A 22,788-nucleotide genomic window follows, 5' to 3' on the forward strand; every position below is an offset into this window, starting at 1 on the left:
ATGGGCATTTAGGTTGCTTCCACGTCCTGGTGATTGTAAATAGTGCTGCAGTGAAAATTATGGTACATGTTTCTTTTTGGATTTTGGTTTTCTCTGGGTATATGCCTAGTAGTGGGATTACTGAATCATATGTTATTTCTATTTTCAGTTGTTTAAGGAACCTCCAAACTGTCTTCCATAGTGGCTGTACCAACTTACATTCCCACCAACAGTGCAGGAGAGTTCCCTTCTCTCCACACCCTCTCCAACATTTATTGTTTCTAGATTTTGTGATGATGGCCATTCTGACCAGTGTGAGGTGATACCTCATTGTGGTTTGGACTTGCATTTCTCTAATGAGTAGTGATGTTGAGCATCTTTTCATGTGTTTGTTGGCCATCTGTATGTCTTCTTTGGAGAAGTCTCTATTTAGGTCTCCTGCCCATTTGTGGATTGGGTAATTTTCTTTTTTGGTATTAAGCTGCATGATCTGCTTGTATATTTTGGAGATTAATCCTTTGTCCATTGCTTTGTTGGCAAGTATTTTCTCCCATTCTAAGGATTGTCTTCTTGTCTTGTTTATGGTTACTTTCGCTGTGCAAAAACTTTTAAGTTTCATTAGGTCCCATTTGTTTATTCTTAATTTTATTTCTATTATTCTAGGAGGTGGGTCAAAAAGGATCCTGCTTTGATTGTACGTCATAGAGTGTTCTGCCTATGTTTTCCTCTAGGAGTTTGATAGTGTCTGGCCTTACATGTAGGTCTTTAATCCATTTTGAGTTTATTTTTGTGTATGGTGTTAGGAAGTGTTCCAATTTTATTCTTTTACATGTTGCTGTCCAGTTTTCCCAGCACCACTTATTGAAGAGGCTGTCTTTTTTCCATTGTATACTCGTGCCTCCTTTGTCAAAGATAAGGTTCCCATACGTACTTGGGTTTGTCTCTGGGTTCTCTATTCTGTTCCACTGATCTTCCTTTCCATTTTTGTGCCAGTATCACTGTGGCCTTGTAGTATAGTTTGAAGTCAGGAAGCCTGATTCCACCAACTCTGTCTTTCCTTCTCAAGATAGCTTTGGCTATTCAGGGTCTTTTGCGTTTTCCATACAAATCGTAAGATTTCTTTTTCTAGTTCTGTGAAAATTGCCATTGGTAATTTGATAGGGATTGCACTGAATCTTTAAATTGTTTTGGGTAGGATAGTCATTTTCACAATGCTGACTCTTCCAATCCAAGAACATGGCATGTCTCTCCATCTGTTTGTATCATCTTTGATTTCTTTCATCAGTGCCTTATAGTTTTCTGAGTACAGGTCTTTTGCCTCCTTAGGCAGGTTTATTCCTAGGTATGTTATTCTTTTTGTTGCAATAGTAACTGGGAGAGTTTCCTTAATTTCTCTTTCTGCTTTTTCGTTGTTAGTGTATACGAATGCAAGAGATTTCTGTGCATTAATTTTGTATCCTACTACTTTACTAAATTCATCGATTAGGGCTAGCAGTTTTCTGGTATAATCTTTAGGGTTTTCTATGTATAATATCATGTCATCTGCAAAGAGTGACAATTTTACTTCTTTTCCAGTTTGGATTCCTTTTGTTTCATTTTCTTCTCTGATTGCTGTGGCTAAAACTTTCAAAACTATGTTGAATAATAATGGTGAGAGTGGATACCCTTGTCTTGTTCCTGTTCTTAGAGGGAATTCTTTCAGTTTTTCACCATTTAGAATGATGTTGGCTTTTGGTTTCTCATATATGGCTTTTATTATGTTGAGGTAATTTCCTTCTATGCCCATTTTCTGGAGAGTTTTTTTTTATTATAAATGGATGTTGAGTTTTGTCAAAAGCTTTTTCTGCATCTCTTGAGATTATCATATGTTTTTTATCCTTCATTTTGTTGATATGATTTGCATATATTGAAGAATCCTTGCATTCCAGGGATAAACCCCACTTGATCATGGTGTAAGATCTTTTCAATGTGCTGTTGGATTCTGTTAGCTAGTATTTTGTTGAGGATTTTTGCATCTATATTCATCAGTGATATCGGCCTGTAATTTTCTTTTATTGTGACATCTTTGCCTGGTTTTGGTATCAGGGTGATGGTGGCCTCATAGAATGAGTTTGGGAGCGTTCCTCCTTCTGCCATATTTTGGAAGAGTTTGAGAATAGGTGTATGCTCTTCTCTAAATGTTTGATAGAATTCACCTGTAAAGCCATCTGGCCCTGGGCTTTTGTTTGTTGGGAGATTTTTAATCACAGTCTCAATTTCCATACTTGTGATTGGTCAGTTCATATTTTGTATTTCTTCCTGGTTCAGTCTTGGAAGATTGTATTTTTCTAAGTATTTATCCATTTCTTTCAGGTTATCCAATTGATTGGCATATAGTTGCTTGTAGTAGTCTCTCAAAATCTTTTGTATTTCTGCAGTGTCAGTTGTTACTTCTCCTTTTTCATGTCTAATTCTATTGATTTGCATCTTCCCTTTTTTTCTGATGAGTCTGGCTAATGGTTTATCAATTTTGTTTATCTTATCAAAGAACCAACTTTTAGTTTCATTGATCTTTGCTATTATTTCCTTCATTTCTTTTTCATTTATTTCTGATCTGATTTTTATGATTTCTTTCCTTCTGCTCGCTTTGGGGTTTCTTTGTTCTTCTTTTTCTAATTGTTTTAGTTGTAAGGTTAGGATGTCTATTTGACATTCTTCTTGTTTCTTGAGGTAGGACTGCATTGCTATAAACTTCCCTGTTAGAACTGCTTTTGCTGCATCCCATAGGTTTTGGGTTGTTGTGTTTTCATTGTCATTTGTTTTTAGCTATTTTTTGATTTCCTCTTTGATTTCTTTAGTAATTTCTTGCTTGTTTAATAGCATATTGTTTAGCCTCCATGTGTTTGTATTTTTTACAGTTGTTTTTATTTGTGTGTGTGATTTTTTTTTTTTAATTTAAAAAAAAAATTTTTTTTTTTTTAATTTTTTTTTTTGGGTGGGTACACCAAGTTCAATCATCTGTTTTTATACACATATCCCCATATTTACAGTTTTTTTTCCCTGTAATTGATATCTAGTCTCATGGCATTGTAGTCAGAGAAGATGCTTGATACAATTTCAGTTTTCTTGCATTTACCGAGGCTTGATTTGTGACCCAAAATGTGATCTATCCTGGAAAACGTTCCATGTGAACTTGAGAAGAAAGTGTATGCTGTAGTTTGGATGGAATGTCCTATAAATATCAATTAAGTCGAGATGGTCTAATGTGTCATTTAAAGCTTGTGTGTCCTTACTTATTTTCTGTTTGGATGATCTGTCCATTGACGTAAGTGGGTATTAAAGTCTCCTACTATTATTGTGTTCCTGTCGATGTCCCCTTTTATGGCTGTTAGCATTTGCCTTATGTATTGAGGTGCTCCTATGTTGGGTGCATAGGTATTTACAATTGTTATATGTTCTTCTTGGATGGATCCCTTGATCATTATGTAGTGTCCTTCCTTGTCTCTTGTAATAGTCTTCACTTTCAAGTCTAATTTGTCTGATCTGAGTATTGCTACTCCAGCTTTCTTTTGACTTCCATTTGCATGGAATATCTTTTTCCATCCCTTTACTTTCAGTCTATATGTATCCCTTGGTCTGAAGTGGGTTTCTTGTAGGCAGCATATAGAAGGGTCTTGTTTTGGTATCCATTCAGCCAGTCTATGTCTTTTGGTTGGAGCATTTAATCCATTTACATTTAAGGTGGTTATTGACATGTGTGTTCCTATTACCATTTTCTTAATTGTTTTGGGTTTGTTTTTGTAGGTCTATTCCTTCTCTTGTGTTTCCTACTTAGAAAAGTTCCTTAAGCAGTTGTAAGGCTGATTTGGTGGTGCTGAATTCTCTTAACTTTTGTTTGTCTGTAAAGCTTTTGATTTCTCTGTCGAATCGGAATGAGATTCTTGCTGGGTAGATTATTCTTGGCTGTAGGTTTTTCTCTCTCAGGACTTTCACTATATCTTGCCACTCCCTTCTGGCTTACAGAGTTTCTGCAGAAAGATCAGCTGTTATCCTTATGGGTTTTCCCTTATATCTTATTTGTTGCTTTTCTCTTGCTGCTTTTAATATTTTCTCTTTATGTTTAGTTGTTGTAAGTTTGATTAATATGTGTCTTGGTGTATTTCTCCTTGGGTTTATTCTGTATGGGACTCTCTGTGCTTCTTGCACTTGATTAATTATTTCCTTTCCCATGTTGGGAAAGTTTTCTACTATAACCTCTTCAAATATTATCTCAGACCCTTTCTTTTTTTCTTCCTCTTCTGGGATGCCTATGATTCGAATGTTTGTGTGCTTAATGTTGTCACCAAGATCTCTGAGACTGTCTTCTATTCTTTTTATTCTTTTTTTCTCTTTCCTTCTCTGTGGCAGTTATTTCCCCCATTCTATCTTCCAACTCACTTATTCGTTCTTCTGCCTATTTATTTGGTCTTGTGGGGTTTTTTCCTTCTCCCTTGCCTGCATGGCGTTTCTTTGTTTTCTCATTTTGTCTTATTTATAGGATTTGCTGTCTCCTTTCCCTATGCTTCCTAGTAGTAATTCCTCTTGTTTCTGCCCTCTGCCCCCTGTGGTGGGGTTTGTCCATTGTCTTGAGTAGGCTTCCTGGTGGGGGGGGTCTGGTGTCTGCTTTCCGGTGTGTGGCTCTGTGTCTTTTCTCTCTGATGAGCAGGGCCTTATCAGGTGGTGTGTTTTAGGGTATCTGTGAGCTTAATATGGCTTTAGGTAGTCTCTATGCTGATGGGTGGGTTTGTGTTCCTGTCTTGTTTGTAGTTTGGTGTGAGGTATCCAGCACTGGCAGTTGCAGACAGTCGGACGAAGCTGGGTCTTAGACTCTGATACAGGGCTCTGTGAGAGTTCTCTGCAGTTAATCTCCCCTGTGTCTGAGGACTCCCTAGTAGTCTAGCATCCTGGATTGAATTCTCCCTCCCCAGAGCCTCCTACTTGACTTCTGATGGAGTAATCCAGGTTTCAGAGGTTGCTTGTCCTGGCAATAAAGGGGTTTAAAGAAGACTGTCCAAGCCCCAGACTAATGGCTGAGTGTTGAGTCAAACAAATACTAAATCAAGGAAACACATGCATGTACAAGACACACAAATACTGAATCCAGTAGAACATAAGGCACTAGAAAGACCTGACAGAAGAACCCCAGTATGCCATCAGACAGTCAAAGAGAAAACCAACAGAAATTCAAAACCAAAAGGCAAACAAACAAACAAACAAAAAAACAAAACACCACACACACACAAATACAAATCCAAGGAGGTTTTGAAAGCTGGGACCAAAAATAATAAAGAGCAAGAGTACCACCAGACAGACTGAAGATTCTCAGAACAAAATCAGACAGTTATACTTAGAACTAAGATAAAGACAGAAGCTAACAATAAAAACCAAAGCAGCGTGTCATCTGGAGAATAAAGCAAGGAAACAGAGCAGACTGATAATATTGCTTATAAGTATATTAAGATAAAAGAAACTAAAAAAGGATGGAAGACAGGACAACAGAAGATTGTAGTGTGACTGGAAATAGGAAAAGAAAAAGAAAAAAATAGAAATGTATAAAAGATAGAGATGGAAAGAAGGTAGGAGAGATGCAGTCTGCACTACAAAAAACTTAACTAGAAATAGAAATATATAAAAAGGCTAAAAACAAAAATAGAATAAAAAATAGACTAAAAAATATGTTATAAAACGTTGAGATCACTTAGGACTAAGGTCGTAATTAATTTTTAAAAAAAGGGTAGAACTGACCCCAGAATGGACCAGATCAAGAGTATTAATAATAATATTTCTGTTTCCTTGTGGTCTCAGCTGTAAGTGTCCTTCTACCTGCCTTGGGCTTTTTGTGTTACTCTGCAACCAATAGAGCTTCCTTTATTGTTCTTCTGTAAGCACCGGTGTGTAGGGAGAGAGAGGGTACAATAGTGGCTCCTTCCCCTGGGAGTGAGTGAGCAGTGGCACCCTGCCTAGGTTGCGGCGGCTCAGGCTTAGAGAGCAACTACAGCCGCAGTTCCTCCTCCCTGCTACGACTCTGTTGGGGCACCCTGCCTGGGTCATGGCTGCTCAGTCGGCCGTGGCAGTGCCTGTTGCAGAGGGACGCCAGCAGCTCAGGTGTAAACAGAATGTCTCCAGAGTTGGGCCACTGCGGACTTCTGGCTCTCGGCTGCAGGCACTCTAGGCCAGCCCCGCCCGCGGGCCTTTTTTATCCCTGAATGCGTTAGCCAGGCCCAGAGGGGTCCTTCCTTTGTCCGTTGCAGGTGCCAAGAGGGAGGCTGCACCCGTGGCTCCTCCCCACTGCTTATGAGTCAACAGTATCGAGCCGCCGCCATGGCCACCCAGCTTTCCGCAGTAGGCATTCTCCACTGTGGATTTCTTCCCTCCTGTCCTCTCAGTACGGCTCTCCACTGCCAACAATGTTTCTCACCCTGAACCAGTTCTCAGGTTCCCAAGTTCCAGCTCCCAGACCCCTGTTCATCTGTGAACTGACGTCTCAGTATGGACACGCTGAGCTGTGGTACAGACACCCTGTGTGTTTCTCACTCTTTCCCGTCTGCCACAGATCAGCTTCTTCACCCTCTTTGAACAGTCCCAAATGCCTCCCTTCTGACCCAGGGAAATTCCCCGTTGGAGAAGGGGTTTCCCTGTCAGATAAGGGATTTTTCGCCAAATTCAGCAATCTCATCTCTGTTTCAGATCGCCCCACTGCAGGGTGGGACCTGTCCCTTTCCTTTCTTCTCCTCCTCTTTCTCCTTTTCTTTTCCCCCTCTGTCCTACCCAATTATATCAGGATCTTTGCAGTCCTTTCTGGTGTCTGAGGTCATCTGCTGGTGTTCAGCTGGTTCTCTGTGGAAATTATTGCATCTTTTGATGTATTCCTGATGCATCTGTGGAGAGGGATGCATTCCATGTCCTTCTACTTCGCTGCCATCTTTCTTCTCCCCTCAATAAGTACAATCTGAATGGAGGTTTAAAAAATGTTCTCAAGGGACTTACCTGGTTGTGCAGTGGTTGAGAATCCACCTGCCAATGCAGGAGACATGGATTTGATCGCTGGTCCAGGAAGATCCCACATGCCACAGAGCAACTAAGCCCATGCACAGCAACTACTGAGTCCCCATGCCACAACTACTGAAGCCCGTGTGCTCTAGGGCCCTCATGCTGCAACTGCTGAGCCCGTGTGCTGCAACCACTGAAGCCCACACGCCTAGAGCCCGTGCTCCACAGCAAGAGAAGTCACCACAATGAGAAGCCTGTGCACCACAACGAAGAGTAGCCCCTGCTTGCCACAACTAAAGAAAGCCCACATGCAGCAACGAAGACCCAATGCAGCCAAAAATATATATATATATGTGTGTACTCAGGATTTGTCTTAATCAGATATGGCAGGATGCACAGACATGGAAATGGCTGTCATAAAGGAAGAAGTTTTTAAACTCACAGATTACTAGAAGTAGAAAACATGATATGTCATGCAGAGGGGCCACACAGGGAAGTGTCAGGGTTGGTCAGAAAGCAGAGAGAGTTGGGAAGAAAACATGAACAAGAGATGTTACTGTGGTTTCTGTGGGAAGAAACAGTTGAGGTAGGGTATTCAGCCTTCGGATTGGCTAGTATGAATAATTTCCATGGCCTGGAGTGTAAGGCTGTCCTGAGCTGTCTAATACCTGGTCCTGGGGTGATTAGGACAGGAGAATGTTGGCCCAAAGTGTAAGAGCCAGATAGAGGAATGGGGAGTGGGCTCTGGATTACTTACTTTGTGTATGAAAGGTGTACTCCCATGTGCGTAGTTCACTAGTCTCTGAGAATTGGCTAGCCTTGGGAGGGCCAATCTTCCTAGGGTCAGTAAGGCCCCAGATGTCAAAACATCAGACTAAAAAGACATAATTAATAGTGGAGAAAATAATAAAACTTCTTCGAAAGTCTTAAGAGAAGATTTAACAAATGAAGTATATACCATTTTTCTGGAAGGGAACCTAACGTAAAGGTGTCAGTTTTGCCCAAAATAATTTGTACATTCAGTACAATTTCACTCAATATCCCAACAAAATTTTTGGTACAACTTAATGAACTAACCCTGAAAATCATGTGGAAGAACCAATGCCCAAGAACAAACAAGCCACTTTTGAAGCTATAGACCAAGGTGGAGAACATGTCTATAGTTAACAAAACTTCTAAAGTTATACTAATTAAGTCAATGTGATATTGGTATAGGAATAAACAAAAAGATCAGTGGTACAGAACAGAGACTCTTAAGCAAACACACATACAGTGGAATCTTGGTGTGTAAGAGGTGGCATTGCAATCAGGGCAGAGGATGGAAGAATCAATAATTAAGGTGCCAAACTGACATCATGTGTTTCATATGTGATATAGTGAGAAGGGTACGACACCATTTATGTGGTGTGCCTCTCAAGAATGAATAACCTGAAACCAGTCGTGAGGAAACATCAGACAAGCTCAGGTTGGTCTTCTATAAAACAACTGTTTATTCCTCAAAAGTGTCAGTGTCATGAAAGACTAAGAAAAGCTGAGAAGATGTTCCAGATTAAGGAGACTAAAGAGACATGATAACTAAAAGCAGTAAGTGATCCTGGATCAGAAAAAAGGAAATTCCATAATGAAATTTTTGGAACAATTAATAAAATTCATATATGAATTATATATTATACAGTAATATTGTATCAATTTTAGATTTCTTAAATTTAATAGTTACTTGTGGTTATATGAAATAATGTTCATATTCTTAGGAGATATGTGCTAAAGTATTTAGGAGTGAAGGTTACTAATTACTGTGGAATATGTAGTTCAGTGCAAAAAAATCTCTGAAGTGAGAGACATAAAGCACTGGTAGCAAAATTTCAAAAAGTGGTGAATCCACATAAGGGTATGCTGATTTAAACTTTTAAAAACAAAAACTTCAAAAAATGATTCTGGGAGAATTGAGTATTGGTTAAAAAATTAAATTAGTTTCCTGACTCATACTGTACCTGCATTAAAAAAAAATTCCAGATGCATTAAAGGCCCAGTTGCAAAAAGTTAAACTTTTAGAGAAAATACAGAGGAATAGTTTCTGTGTTTCTCATGGTAGGGAAGAGTGTTTTAAAATGAGAGCAAAAAAGCATGAATGTTATAGGAAAAGACTGCTAAATTTTGTTAAAATAAGAACCTTCTGTTCTATAAAACACCTCAATTAAGACGTGAAAAAGACAAACCTAATGCTTGGGGAAATAATATAATAATAAATAATGCTTGCAAATAATATAATTCACAAAGATTAGCATCTGGAATTTGTAAAGAACTCTCACAAATCAATAAGAAAAGGCAGGGTCCGGGGCAGGGTATTCAGTAATAAAAGACAAAGACTCTGAAGCGGTAAAGGACAGACAACTCAAATAGCCAATGAAACATGAAAGTTGCTTAACCACACTGTCATCAGAAATGTAAATTAAAACTACAGTGAGGTTGTAAAGCTACAATCATTTCACACTATTAGATTGGCGAAAGTTTTAAATTTGATGATAATTATAGTAACTTAGCATTTATTATGTGTAAATACTTTTCTAAGTGCTTTAGGTATATAACGTACATTATTCCTCACACAATCATATGAGATTGATAATATCCTCATTTTATAGATGAAGAAACTGAATTAGAAGTTAAGGTCACCCATTTAGAAAATGGTAGAGGTAGAATTTGACCCAAACACTGTGGCTCTAGGGCACAATGAATTGAGTACCATGACAGAGGTAGTAGTGCAAAGTGCTTAGGTAGAAAGATTATGGAAACAGGTTACATTTCCCAGTAACCTGTGACATCTTGGGCAAATAACTTAACCTCTCAGTTCCTCATTTTTAGCACTTATCTTTATCATGGGTCCTTGGGAGGCTTAAATAGGTTACTATTTTATTTATTTTTATTCTATACTGCTTCTTTAAGTGTGGGTGAAGGTGTGGTATAATAAATTCATACACATTTCTGATTGGGAGAGTAAATTGGTACAGCCGCTGTACTACTTTTTTTTTTTAAAGGATTTAATAAATTGATGGTGTACCTACATAGTACCTTCAGCTTTGAAATACCTTTTGGAAAGTATCCAGCAATTCAGCTCCTAGTTATTTATCTTAAAGAAACTCTCACACACATTGCCAAGGAGCTATGCACCAAGGTGTTCCTTGCAACATCGTGTTAGCTGGAAGCAACCTCAATGTCTATCAGCTAAAAATATGGATGAATAAATTATACTATTTTTATACAACAGAATAGTATATAGTAGATTTTTTAATGAACTATAGTCATATGAGTGAACATAGATATAACTTGAATGATAATGAACAAAAGTAGTCTGTAGAAGGATATATATGTTGTGGTGCCATTCATATAAAGTACAAAAACATGAAAAAAACTATGATATTTCACTGAATGTGAGATTTCACAGATTTTAATATGTACCATTATTTTAGTAATCATTAGAAAAAATATCATCATGAAACTATAGTATGCTGTCATCAGTCGTAAAGTACATACCAATTTTAGAGATGTTAAAAATGTGCCTCTTAGAATAGATGAACTATGATGTACTGTTTGTGGATTTTTTGGTTAACGTGTGAATGTTCAAAATGTATGATAATAATAAAACAAAGTCAGACTATGGTTACCTCTGTGGAAGAAGGCAGGGGAATGGGATTTGGAGGGAAACACAAGGACCTCAGCTCTGTAATGTCTATAATGTTTTGTTTGCTTAAAATACGAAAGGCTACATGAAACAAAAATAGCAAAGAGTTAAGATTCATGAAAGTTGGGTTAGGAGTACATGTATATATTTATCCATTCTTTTCTGTGTGGCTGAAAATGTTTTGACCTTTTTAAAAAAAATTGGTGATGAGGAAGAGTAGTTAAGTATAAAATGGATAAGTTTGGCTTGAAAGGAAAGATGACAGAGGGTTTTTGTTTGTTTAAGTGAGAAATACAGGTATCCTTTGTTTCTCAGTTCTAGCTATGCCAACTAAGGAATGGAATATATTCTTTTAGATTTTCAGATAAATCCTTTATTGTTTACACTTTATTTTTTTGTTTGAAACTTGGAACCAAATAGACATCTCTGATATCCACAGCTGCTATCCAAACTTAAGAACCACATATATTCAGGAAGTAAGAGATACTTTCACTTGAATTTGAAAGCCAATAGAGAAGAGATTGAAAATATGGAAGAGTAAGTTCCTGAAAGTGAAGAACTAAGATCCAGAGTATAGATAAAGGAATTCACCTTGAATAAGAGAAGAGATACTAACTTCAAAATAATGTAATAAAAATAAGTTTGACTATAGAAAAATTTTTAGTTGTGGGTATGAAATTGACCAAGTTTCAGCCCAGTAGTCTCAATTCATTGTGAGAGGTATGAGCAAAGGTCAGGATGAACTAAGAGATGAGACAGAATGGTTAGGCTTAAGACAGTGCTTGGTAGTGGTTGGATTTTGTTATTCAGATTTTATATCTTGTATCAGTAGAAGTTACTGTCATTTGAAATACATTTTGAAAATTTACTTTGCTTTTGCAAAGATCACAGGATTTACTGAGTATTTTTAATATACTAGATAGTGGATTGATTCTGTAGTACCTGATATTTGAAAATTTATCATACAGGCTCAGGCAACTTCCCTAATTTGTCTTTTCCAGACAGAGAAAAAATTGCCAACACATTAGAACGTATGTATGGGGCTTCCCTGGTAACATAGTGGTTAAGAATCCGCCTGACAATGCAGGGGACACGGATTCGAGCCCTGGTCTGTGAGCCTGTGAGCCACAACTGTTGAACCCACATGCCACAACTGCTGAAGCCTGTGTGCCTAGAGCCCGTGCTCCACAACAAGAGAAACCACCACAAAGAGCATCCCACGCACAACGAAGGGTAGCTCTTGCTTTCCGCAACTACAGAAAGCCTGTGTGCAGCAACGAAGACCCAATGCAGCCAATAAATAAAAATAAATTAATTTTTAAAAAAAGAATGTATGTGTTTCAAAGTTTATAAGTATTTTTATGTTCTATTTTATTTTTCATAGGTATTTTATAGTGAAGAAATTATTATAGTCTAATCTTCATTTTTCATTTTGCCATTTTAAGCCTTATACTCTTTTTTTTTTTTTAACACAGAGATCTACTTCTCTCTAGTTGTTCCTTATAATTAGATATAGGTTAGATATAGGTTTTGGAACTTAAATACGCAAATACAGAGCATTCTTTCCTTTTATTAATTAACCCTCTTTAAATTTTAGAGCTGAACGACAAAGGAATGAGGCACTATATAATGCTGAAGAGCTAAGTAAAGCTTTCCAACATTATAAAGAAAAAGTGGCTGAAAAACTGGAAAAGGTAAGAGGCACTTGTGCAAATTCAGTGTTTTGTATTACTGTCCAATTCTGAAAATAAAGATAGACATAAATAGAATATCTTTATGGTTAAAGCGGGGCGTAATTTTTATGATCTCATTCATAATAAAATCATTGAAAATGAAGAATTTATAATTAATTAGTTAAGTATAATATTTACAATCTTCTTATAATGATCAGAAGCTTTCTTACCTAGAGAAGCAATAGAGTGGAGACAAGAGAAGGAACAAAATGTAGAGAAAGGTGGGGTGAGTGAGCAGTTTGGAGCTATAGAAGTAAAAGCAGGAAATTTGTTCCCATCACCTCAGTGAAAATGAAAGCAGAATAGATTATGTAGCCTTTAATTGGTCTCCCTAGACATAACACCCTGAGAGGAGCTCTCTTCTGCTCAGAGGGAAGCTGCCTTGAATAGGTTGTGCATAGTAATATAGTGGCTTAATTACATTCATTGAATATCTTCAAGTAATACCGTATGATAATATACATGTTTTGAGGGAGGCCACATATTGGACATTCAGATAAATTCTTTATATCCTTAACTAATATTTATAAATTCTGTTCAAAGAAAGGTAGAAGGATAAAAGAAATATTAAAAATAAAAGAATTAAGATCTCATTAGCTTCAATGGTACTGATGAACTCAGTGACAAGAACAAGGACGCAGATACAGAGAATGGACTGGAGAACTCGAGGTTTGGGAGGGGGTGGGGGGTGAAGGGGAATCTGAGACGAAGCGAGAGAGTAGCACAGACATATATATACTACCAACTGTAAAATAGATAGTCAGTGGGAAGTTGTTGTATAACAAAGGGAGTTCAACTCGAGGATGGAAGATGCCTTAGAGGACTGGGACGGGGGGGGGGGGGGACTCGAGGCGGGGGAGTCAAGGAAGGGAGGGAATACGGGGATATGTGTATAAAAACAAATGATTGAACTTGGTGTACCCCAAAAAAAATAATAAATAAAAAATAAAAATAAAAAAAAAAAGATCTCATTAGGTACTGAAGTCTTAAGTATGAATTGATAAGATCACTGTTTTTGAAAGCTTTGGAAAAGGTCCCTGTGGGAATGAAATATTGTAGAAGGGATTTTTAATAAGGTAATCTGAAGAGGGGAGGTAGAATTCTTATTAGGGGGAATATCCACCTGGAGGGGGAGAACTCTATAGAGGAAAGAAACGAAAATGTAAGAGATGATTTTTTTTCACATCTCTTCTTAGGATTATGAATTTCAAACTGATCAACAGAGCCCTACAGTTAGATAGATATAACAAAGGAAGTGGGGCAGATCTGTCCAGTCCTCCATTCTCACTATTCAAACCTGGGTGCTTGACTTTTATTGTTTTAAATTTGGGGCTGTGATTTCCTCGGGAGTATTTTCTGGCTGAAATTTCAAAAACTACTTCTCTGGAACATTTGCACTAAAGTTAGCATGTAGTAACTTGGTGCAGCATGCCTACATGAGTTGCTTGCCTTGTCCACATAAGACCAGGACAATTCTGCTTTCAGGTAATAGTGCTGTTATCCCTCTGTAGGCTCTTAACCATTTCTGGACAGGTGGTAGCATTCCCCCTCCCTGTTCTTTGTTGCTGAAAGTTCACTTTGCTCCTTTTAATGCAAGACTGGGGATTTAAACTTGTGGAGTACTTATTCCACTCTTCTGTTTCTTTCTGAAATGACTACATTTTAGTTTGAAATATCTAAAACTTATGACTCCATTAGTGTGTCCACTTAAAACAAATTATTGTTTTAGGTTCAGGCTGAAGAAGAAATATTAGAGAAAAATCTAATTAACTGTGAAAAAGAAAATAAAAGGCTACAGGAAAAGTGTGGTCTATATAAAAGTGAGCTTGAAATTCTGAAAGAGAAATTAAGGTACAGTATCCTATTGTAGAATAAGAATTTTTGTGTAGAAATAGAGAAAAAACTGAAACATTTAAAAAATAGAATATTTTGTACTCTAATTATGGCCTTAAATTATGTAGAAAGATAGGCATCCATGACTAAAATTGTTTTCTACTTGTGAAGTTAGGATTTTATAAATTTATTTATTTATTTATTTATTTTATTGGCTGTGTTGGGTCTTTTTTGCTGTGCGTGAGCTTTCTTTTTAGTTGCAGTGAGTGGGGGCTATTCTTCGTTGTGGTGTGCATGCTCCTCATTGTCGTGGCTTCTCTTGTTGCGAAGCACAGGCTCTTGGCCTGTGGGCTTCAATAGTTGCAGCACATGGGCTCAATAGTTGTGGCTCATGGGCTCTAAAGCACAGGCTCAATAGTTGTGGCGTATGGGCTTAGTTGTTCTGTGGCATGTGGGATATTCCTGGAGCAGGGATTGAACCCATATCCCCTGCATTGGTAGGTGGATTCTCAACCACTGCGCCACCTAGGAAGCCCGAAGTTAGGATTTTAAATGAATAAAACATGTGTTGCTAATATACTTACAGAGTAATACAGTCAACATACTTGCTTTGCATACATTTAGAAAAAATTAACACAGACATAATGTCCTTGTAGTGTGACCACATTAGCTAGTTAGTAAAATATGTATTCTTCAAATCATGAAGCTTCACCTAGTCTAACCTCATTTCAGAGATGTTAAAAACGTGAAGAAGGGAACTGATGAAATACAATAATAGTTCTAAACATTAGATTCTTTTAATGTTTGACGTGTTTTTATAGGTATATATATATTTAAAAATATTGCTGCATGGTAAGCTGTTAATGGTTAATTAGACTTTATCTTTTAGAGTTGTGGCTAATAGTTCACAATTTTTCCTTATACTATCTAAAACTTGCTTGATGCTGCAAAATATTGTGTCAGAATTTTGGAGTTAACTCTCCTGTCATACACTTTTTAAGAGGGAGCAGAAATGCCTCCAAGATAGTGGAATTATTCTGCCAAACTACTTATCGTGAGATACTGGGCAAGTTTCGTAACATTTCTTTGCCTTGTTTTTCTCGTCTTTAAGCAGGGAGTAATAATGGTGCCAGCCACATAAAGTTGTGAGTGCCTAGCATGCAGAAGGTAGGCACTCAGTAAATGTGCACAGGTATTATTATTTCAGAATTAAGCTTTAAAATATTTTAAAAGTGAGGTTAACTAAATATGATTATTGAAAGTAAATGTATATTCTGTTTTCATATTTATGCTTTTTTCTTCATAGGCAGTTAAAAGAAGAAAATAATAATGGAAAGGAGAAATTAAGGATCATGGCAGTGAAAAATTCAGAAGTCATGGCACAACTAACTGAATCTAGACAAAGTATTCTGAAGCTAGAGAGTGAGTTAGAGGACAAAGATGAAATACTTAGAGAAAAGTTTTCTCTAATGAATGAAAACCGAGAATTAAAAGTTCGTATTGCAACACAGAATGAGAGACTGGATTTATGTCAGCAAGAAATAGAAAGTTCAAGGGTGGAACTGAGAAATTTGGAAAAAATTATGTCCCAGTTACCAGTAAGTATTTGTGACAAGGAAAATTTTACCAAAGTGCTTTATATGAGATCATAGTTTTGTTGTTGCTTTATTCTATTTTTTTCCTTACATGTCTGCTTTCAGTCATCAGTTCTTTTCTATCTAATCCTTTTTTCTTTTCTGAACTTACCTTTCTGCTATTCTACTTTCTCATTCTCTCAGATGCCACGTATACAAATGGCACAGAATATTTTTAAACAACAGTTTTATTAAAGGAAGGTTTATGTACCACAGTATTCACCCCTTTTAAGTATATTGTTCAATGATATTTAGTAAATTTACAAGTTTTGGAACAATCACCACAATCCAGTTTTCAAACACTTTTATCTCCCAAAGGTCCCTTGTGCCCAAGTATAATTAGTCCCTGTACCCATCCCCACTCCTAGAGAACTGCTAATCTACTTTCTGCTTCTAGAGATTTGTCTTTTCTTGACATTTCATATGAATGAATTGTACATTATATGGCCTTATGCATTCTTTTTTTTTTTTTTTTTTTTGGGGGGGGTACACCAAGTTCAATCTGTTTTTTGCCTTATGCATTCTTAATGTTTTTGAGGATCTTTCATTGTGATATGTATCAATATTTCATTTCTTTGTACTATTTAATATTCCTTTGTATGGATATGCCACAACTTATTCATTCATCCACTAATAGATGGATATTTGGGTTGTTTCCACTTTAGAACTATTATGAATGATGCTGTTATGACATTTGCTTACAAGTCTGTGTCCAAACATTTCTCATGAGTAGATACTTAGAAGTAGGATTGCTGAGTCACATGGTAAATTTGTGCCAAACTGTTTTCCAAAGTGGCCGTAACGTTTTACATTCTCACCAGCAAAATATGAGGATTTCTGTTTCTGTACATCTTAGCCAACATTTGTTATTGTCTGTCTTTTTGATTATAGCCGTCTTAATGAGTATTAATTGGTATCACATTGTGGTTTTAATTTCCATTTGCCTGTTGACTCTGTTGAGCAACTTTTCATATACCTATTAGAATTGCACAGAACATTAAATTGTTTTTATGGTAGCATTTAGCCACCTTTTCTCTATGAGTTATATATATGACTGTATTTATAAGTGAGATTAGGAAGAAAGTAAGTATACTTGTGTCAGGAATTCGTTATTGATAGGTACAAAATAAAGGTGAGATCAAGAGAAAGGTGTAGATAAATTTGTCATGATTGATTTCACATGTGGATGGTTGGTAGACTTTTACCAATTTTAAACTGTCATGGAATTATGAAGCTGAAAGGGACCTTAGTAATCATCTAATTCAATACCGTCATTTTATTGATGAAGAAATGTACCCAAGGAAGTAAATAATTTGTTCACCTAGCTAGTGGCAGAATTTGGCAGAATTAAAACCAGAATGTATGATTCTTGGTTCCCATTCCCCTGCAATATCTACTTTCTTAGGATGCTGATTATTTGCTTAGATTATTTTTTTTATTTTTAATTTATTTATTTATTTATTTATTTGGCCGAGTTGTGTGGCATGTGGGATCTTTGTTCCCCCGCCTGGGATCGAAGCTGTCCCCGTACAGCGTAAATGCGGAGTCTTAACCACTGGACTGCCAGGGAAGTCCCTCTTAGAATTTTTTTTTAATTAATTAATTTATTTATTTATTTGGCTGCGCTGGGTCTTAGTTGGGGCACGCAGGATCTTCGTTGCTGCGTGTGAGATCTTCATCATGGCCTGTGGGATCTTTTTAGTTTCAGCATGCAGGATCTTTAGTTGCGGCATGTAGGATCTAGTTCCCTGAACAGGGATCAAACCTGGCCCCTGCATTGGTAGCACAGAGTCTTCACCACTGGACTACCAGGGAAGTCCTTATATTTTTAATGTACCTTCGATTTTTAATGTACTGTTTGCTTTTGAGATTTGATAGTAATCAAATGCAGGTAGTATTCATTTTAAATTGATACTTTCCTTTGACTCAATATCAAGAATTACTTGATATGTGATTCTGAAAGTGGTATGGTAATATATGCCTGATCCATATATGTTACATGGTTTGGAAATGTGAATTTTTCTATTTCTAAAAAGTGTGATTTGGTTATAGTTTGAAGGTTATAGTCGTTAAGTGCTTACCTTGCCCCTTTTCATAACTAATTTTTAAAATTCTCTATTATTCAGAACATACAGAATACATACCGAGACCAATGTAGCACATTTGCTGTATCTGGATAATATTGTGATATCTACTTCAGACATTTTTAGAATAAAATTTTATAGGGAAATAAAGCCTCATTATATACTGTTAGATCCCCATTCTCTTCCTCTCTCCTCAGAGGTAGCCACCATTCTGAAATTCATATGTATCCTTCTTGCCCATATTTTAAATATTGCCACATACATATGTATCCAGAAAATATATATATGGTTTAGTGCTTTTTTTAAAAGTATGATATGTGCCTCTGTTGTTTTTCACTCAGTGTTATGTGATTTCTCCATAACGATTTATATAAGGCAGGTTTATTTTAACTCTCGTAATTTTCCCATTATGTTAATAGTTCATAATGAATTTATACATTCTATTCATGGCTGTTAGATTGTTTCTATTAAATTCACACAGTTTTTCAAACTTGGAGTTCCACAAAAAGAAGAATTATATCATAGATATTTTAAGTTTATATATGTTTGTTTTTAAACTTGCAGTTAAAAAGAGAAATGTTTGGTTTTAAATCATCTCTTTCTAAGCACCAGATGAATAGTTTGTCAAGCAAGGAAGACAGTTACATTGGCTGCTGTGAAACGAATAAAATGGTGATTTCAGAATTGAGGTATGGTTTTCAGATGCTGAAGTTGTAGCAAATACAGTGTTTTTTAAAAATTGATATTTAAAATCTTTAATTGAGAAGTTGAAAAATATACAGAGAAGTGTAGAGAGTATTATAACAAATATCCATATTTCTGCAACTAAGAGTTGATTTTTCTTAACATTTTTTGATATTTTTTTCAAATCTGTTTCTTTAAATAAAAAAAGGAAACATTACAGGGTGGATAATGTCCTTTGATCCTTAACACTAGTCCCATTCTTAAGTATCTGCCATCATGAGTTGGGTATCTGTTCTTCAGTTCATTTGCATATGTTTATACTCACACACATAATATACTGTTTTAATATGGTTTGTAATTTTGCTTTTTCACTCAGTATCATTTTTAAAATTCAGGCATGTTGAGGTAGATAGAATGGTTGATCAGTGGATGGATTAGTGTGGTTAGTTTTATTTTAATAGCTGTATAAGAGTCTCTCCTACAGCTACATCACAGTTTATTTGTTCCTTTATTGATAGTTGTTATCTTATTTCTGGTTTTCCTCTATTACAAATAATGCTACAAAGGACATACACGTTTCCTGTACAATATGCTAGAGTTTCTCTAACAGATATTTCTAAAAGTAAAATTGCTGACTATGTACTAAGTTTCTAAAGTAGGTGAACTAGTTTACAACATAATCAGTTGTAAATAAGACTTTCTGTATCTTGGTCAATAGTTGACTCATAGTATGAGAGTTGAAATTTTTTTGAATTAAAAATTTTTAATTTGAAAGGGGAAAGTGGTATGTGGTATTTATACAGAATCTTTCTAATAATTTTTGGTTTATTTTCTTTTGTGCCAGGATTAAGCTTGCAATAAAAGAGGCAGAAATTCAGAAGCTTCAGGCAAACCTGACTGCTAATCAGTTATCTTACAATCTTGCTTCTAACAACAACCAAGAGAGTGGAAAATTAAATAATTTAGAAACAGAACCTGTAAAATTAGGAGGTAATCAAATAGGTGAGTATATTATATTCAGTTCTTATTATAAATTGTAATCAGTTCTTTATGATGGCCAGTGGTTAGGAATCCAAGCTTCCACTGCCGAGGGCTCAGATTCAATCTCTGGTCAGAGAACTAAGATCCCACAAGCTGTGTGGCATGGCAAAACAAACAAGTAAACAGATTGTCAACTGTTTGGTTTCTATTATCAAACATACTTGATAATCTGTTATTACTAGTTATATGTTGATAAGACAGTAAAAATTATTTCAAAATTCTTGAATTTTGCATCATTCTTTAAAAATATACTTTTTTGAAGTAAAATTTACTTGCAATAAGATGCATCCATTTAAAATATAAAATTCAATGCATCTTGTCAAATGTTTGTTTTTTTCATATGTTTATACCCTTGTTACCATCACTACAATGAGGACATACAGTAGTCCCTGCCTGTCCTCCCAGGATGCATTCCAAGACCCCCAGTAGATGCCTGAAGCTACAGATAGTACTGAACCCTTATATACTACTATGTTTTTTTCCTGTACATACATACCTATGATAAAGTTTAATTTGTAAATTAGGCACAGTGAGAGATTAACAACTACTACTAATAAAATAGAACAACTATAACAGTATACTATAATAAAAGTTACGTGAATGTGGCCTCTGTCTTTCCTTCAAAGTATCTTATTGTACAGATTTAATGCCTTTTCCATCTTCACACATTGTGGCTATCACTTTTGCAATTTGACAGGTGATAGCAAAACTAGCACAAATTTCTTTTTTTTTCACAATTTCATGGATAGAAGATTCTTACTATAGATCTTAGCAACCTCAGCATACAACTTTTTTTTTTTCCTTATTAAGTCTAGAACTTTCACCTTTTCACTTGAAGGGAGCATGTTACGGCTTCTCCTTGGGATATTCAAGTTGGTAGCATCACTACTCTTGCACTTTGGGACCATTATTAAGTAAAATAAGGATTATTTGAACACATGCACTGCAATACTGTGGCAGTTGATTTGATAACCTAGTTGGCCACTAAGTGACTAACAGGTGGGATACCCAGACAAAGAGATTATTATTCACATCCTAGGCAGGACGGAGCTGGACAGCAAGGGACAGTGTGAGACTTCATCACACTACTCAGAATGGCACACAGTTTAAAACTTATGAATTGTTTATTTCTGAAATTTTCCATTTATTATTTTTGAGCCTCGGTTAACAGCAGGTAACAGAAACCGTGGAATGCAAAAACTGAGGATAAGAGAGGACTACTGTATAACATTTCCCTCAGGATCCATAGACTCCTTCCCAGTTTCTCTTCTTTTTAAAATTTTCTTAAAATGAAAGCTTAGATTATTGACTTTAAACCTTTCTTCTTTTCAAATGTAAGTATTTAAGGGCATAAACTTCCCTTTATGCAGTGCTTTGGGGGCATCCCATTAATTTTATGTTATGTTTTCATTTTATTCAGTTCAAAATATAATATCTCTTTTGTGTGTTCATTTCCAAATATTTAGTCATTTTCCAGATATATCTGCGTTATTAATGGTGGACATTAGATTGTTTTCATTAAACGAATGAATTCACAAATAAACCTGATTTCAATTTTTTAAATATTTTGAGACTCAGTTTATTTACCAGCATGTGGTCTGTCGTGATGAATATTCCAAATTCACTTGAAAAAATTCTGTATTCTGTAATTATTGGGTGAAATTTTTCTTTTTGCAGTTTTTTGAGATGTAGTTGACATACAGTACTGTGTAAGTTTGTTTATCACATAATGACTTATGAAATGATTTCCACAGCAAATTTGGTTAACATCCATCATCCCAGTTACATATCAAAAAAAAGGAAAAAAGTTTTAAGATCTACTCTCTTAGCAACTTTCAAATATACTCTACAACAGTGTAACCTATTATCATCACGTTGTACATTAGGGCCCACTTTTACTTTTAACATATTTAGTTCTTAGCCAATAATTAACATGAAGAAGCCACTGTGTAGAAGAAAACTTGCAGTATTTGTAATAATAGCAAATCACTTGGATACCTTATATATGATTATCCAGGTTATTAGGTAGTCTTTTTTAAGACTCTTTAGGTTTTGTTTATTTGCTTGTTGCTTTTATAAATTTGAATGTTGCCCTTTCTTTCTTCCTTCCTTTTTCTTTCTTTGTTATTAAAGTATAATTGACCTACAGCACTGTGTTAGTTCCAGGTGCACAACATAATGATTGGACATTATAAAATCACCACAATAAGTCTAGTCACCACACAGTGTTATTACAATATTATTGATTGTATTCCCCATACTGTACCTTTCATCCCCATGACTCATTTATTTTGTAACTGGAAGTTTGTGCCTCTTAATCTCTCTCACCTATTTTATTTATTTCTTCCTCCTTCTCCCTCCCCAACTGCAGCCACCAGTTTGTTCTCTGTATCTCTGAGTCTGTTTCTGTTTTGTTATGTTTGTCCATTTGTTTTGTTTTTTAGATTTCATATGTAAATGAAATCATACAGTATTTGTCTTTGTTTAGCTTATTTCACTCTAGCATAATACCCTATAGATCAATCAATGTTGTTGCAAATGGCAGGATTTCATTCTGTTTTATGACTGACTAATATTGTGTTGTATAAATAAATACATTCTACATACACATCTTCTTTATCCATTCATCACTTGATGGGCACTTAGGTTGCTACCGTATTTTGGCTATTGTAAATAATGTTGCAGTGAACATGGGAATACAAATATCTTTTTTAATTAGTATTTTGTTTTCTTAAGAAAAGTACCCAGAAGTGGAATTGTTGGGTCATATGGTAGTTCTATTTTTAATTTTGGAGAAACCCCCATACTGTTTTCCACAGTAGATGTACCAATTTACATTCCTGCACCAGGATTCCTTTTTCTCCACATTCTCATCAACGCTTGTTGTTTGTTGTCTTTTTGATAATAGCCATTCTGACAGGTGTGAGGTAGTATCTAATTTGATTTGCATTTCCCTGATTATTGGTATTGTTGAGCATTGTTTCATATGCCTGTTGGCCATGTGTATGTCTAGTTTGAAAAATGTCTATTCATGCCCTCTGCCCATTTTTTAATCAGGTTGTTTTATTGATATGGAGCTATATTAGTTCTTTGTATATTTTGGATATTAACTTCTT

At 35.8% G+C, this 22,788-nt stretch overlaps 1 protein-coding gene across 12 annotated transcripts in view; it reads left to right on the plus strand.

The window, feature by feature from the left end:
- Positions 1-22,788, plus strand: part of CCDC18 (coiled-coil domain containing 18) — a 121,407-nt gene that overhangs the window by 21,068 nt on the left and 77,551 nt on the right. For 11 of the 12 annotated variants that reach the window (XR_009050233.1, XR_009050230.1, XR_009050232.1 and 8 more), the window contains 5 exons: positions 12,261-12,357; positions 14,126-14,247; positions 15,536-15,827; positions 18,512-18,636; positions 19,476-19,633. Coding sequence is in view for 8 of the 12 variants with exons in the window: in XM_057717685.1 (XP_057573668.1) it covers positions 12,261-12,357; positions 14,126-14,247; positions 15,536-15,827; positions 18,512-18,636; positions 19,476-19,633 (794 nt within the window). In the remaining 4 variants the exon portion in view is untranslated. The remainder of the gene's footprint in view (positions 1-12,260; positions 12,358-14,125; positions 14,248-15,535; positions 15,828-18,511; positions 18,637-19,475; positions 19,634-22,788) is intronic. The other variant, XM_057717681.1, reaches the window with a different exon arrangement.

The sequence above is a fragment of the Hippopotamus amphibius genome, chromosome 1 (genome assembly GCF_030028045.1).
Source record: "Hippopotamus amphibius kiboko isolate mHipAmp2 chromosome 1, mHipAmp2.hap2, whole genome shotgun sequence".
NCBI lineage: Eukaryota > Metazoa > Chordata > Mammalia > Artiodactyla > Hippopotamidae > Hippopotamus > Hippopotamus amphibius.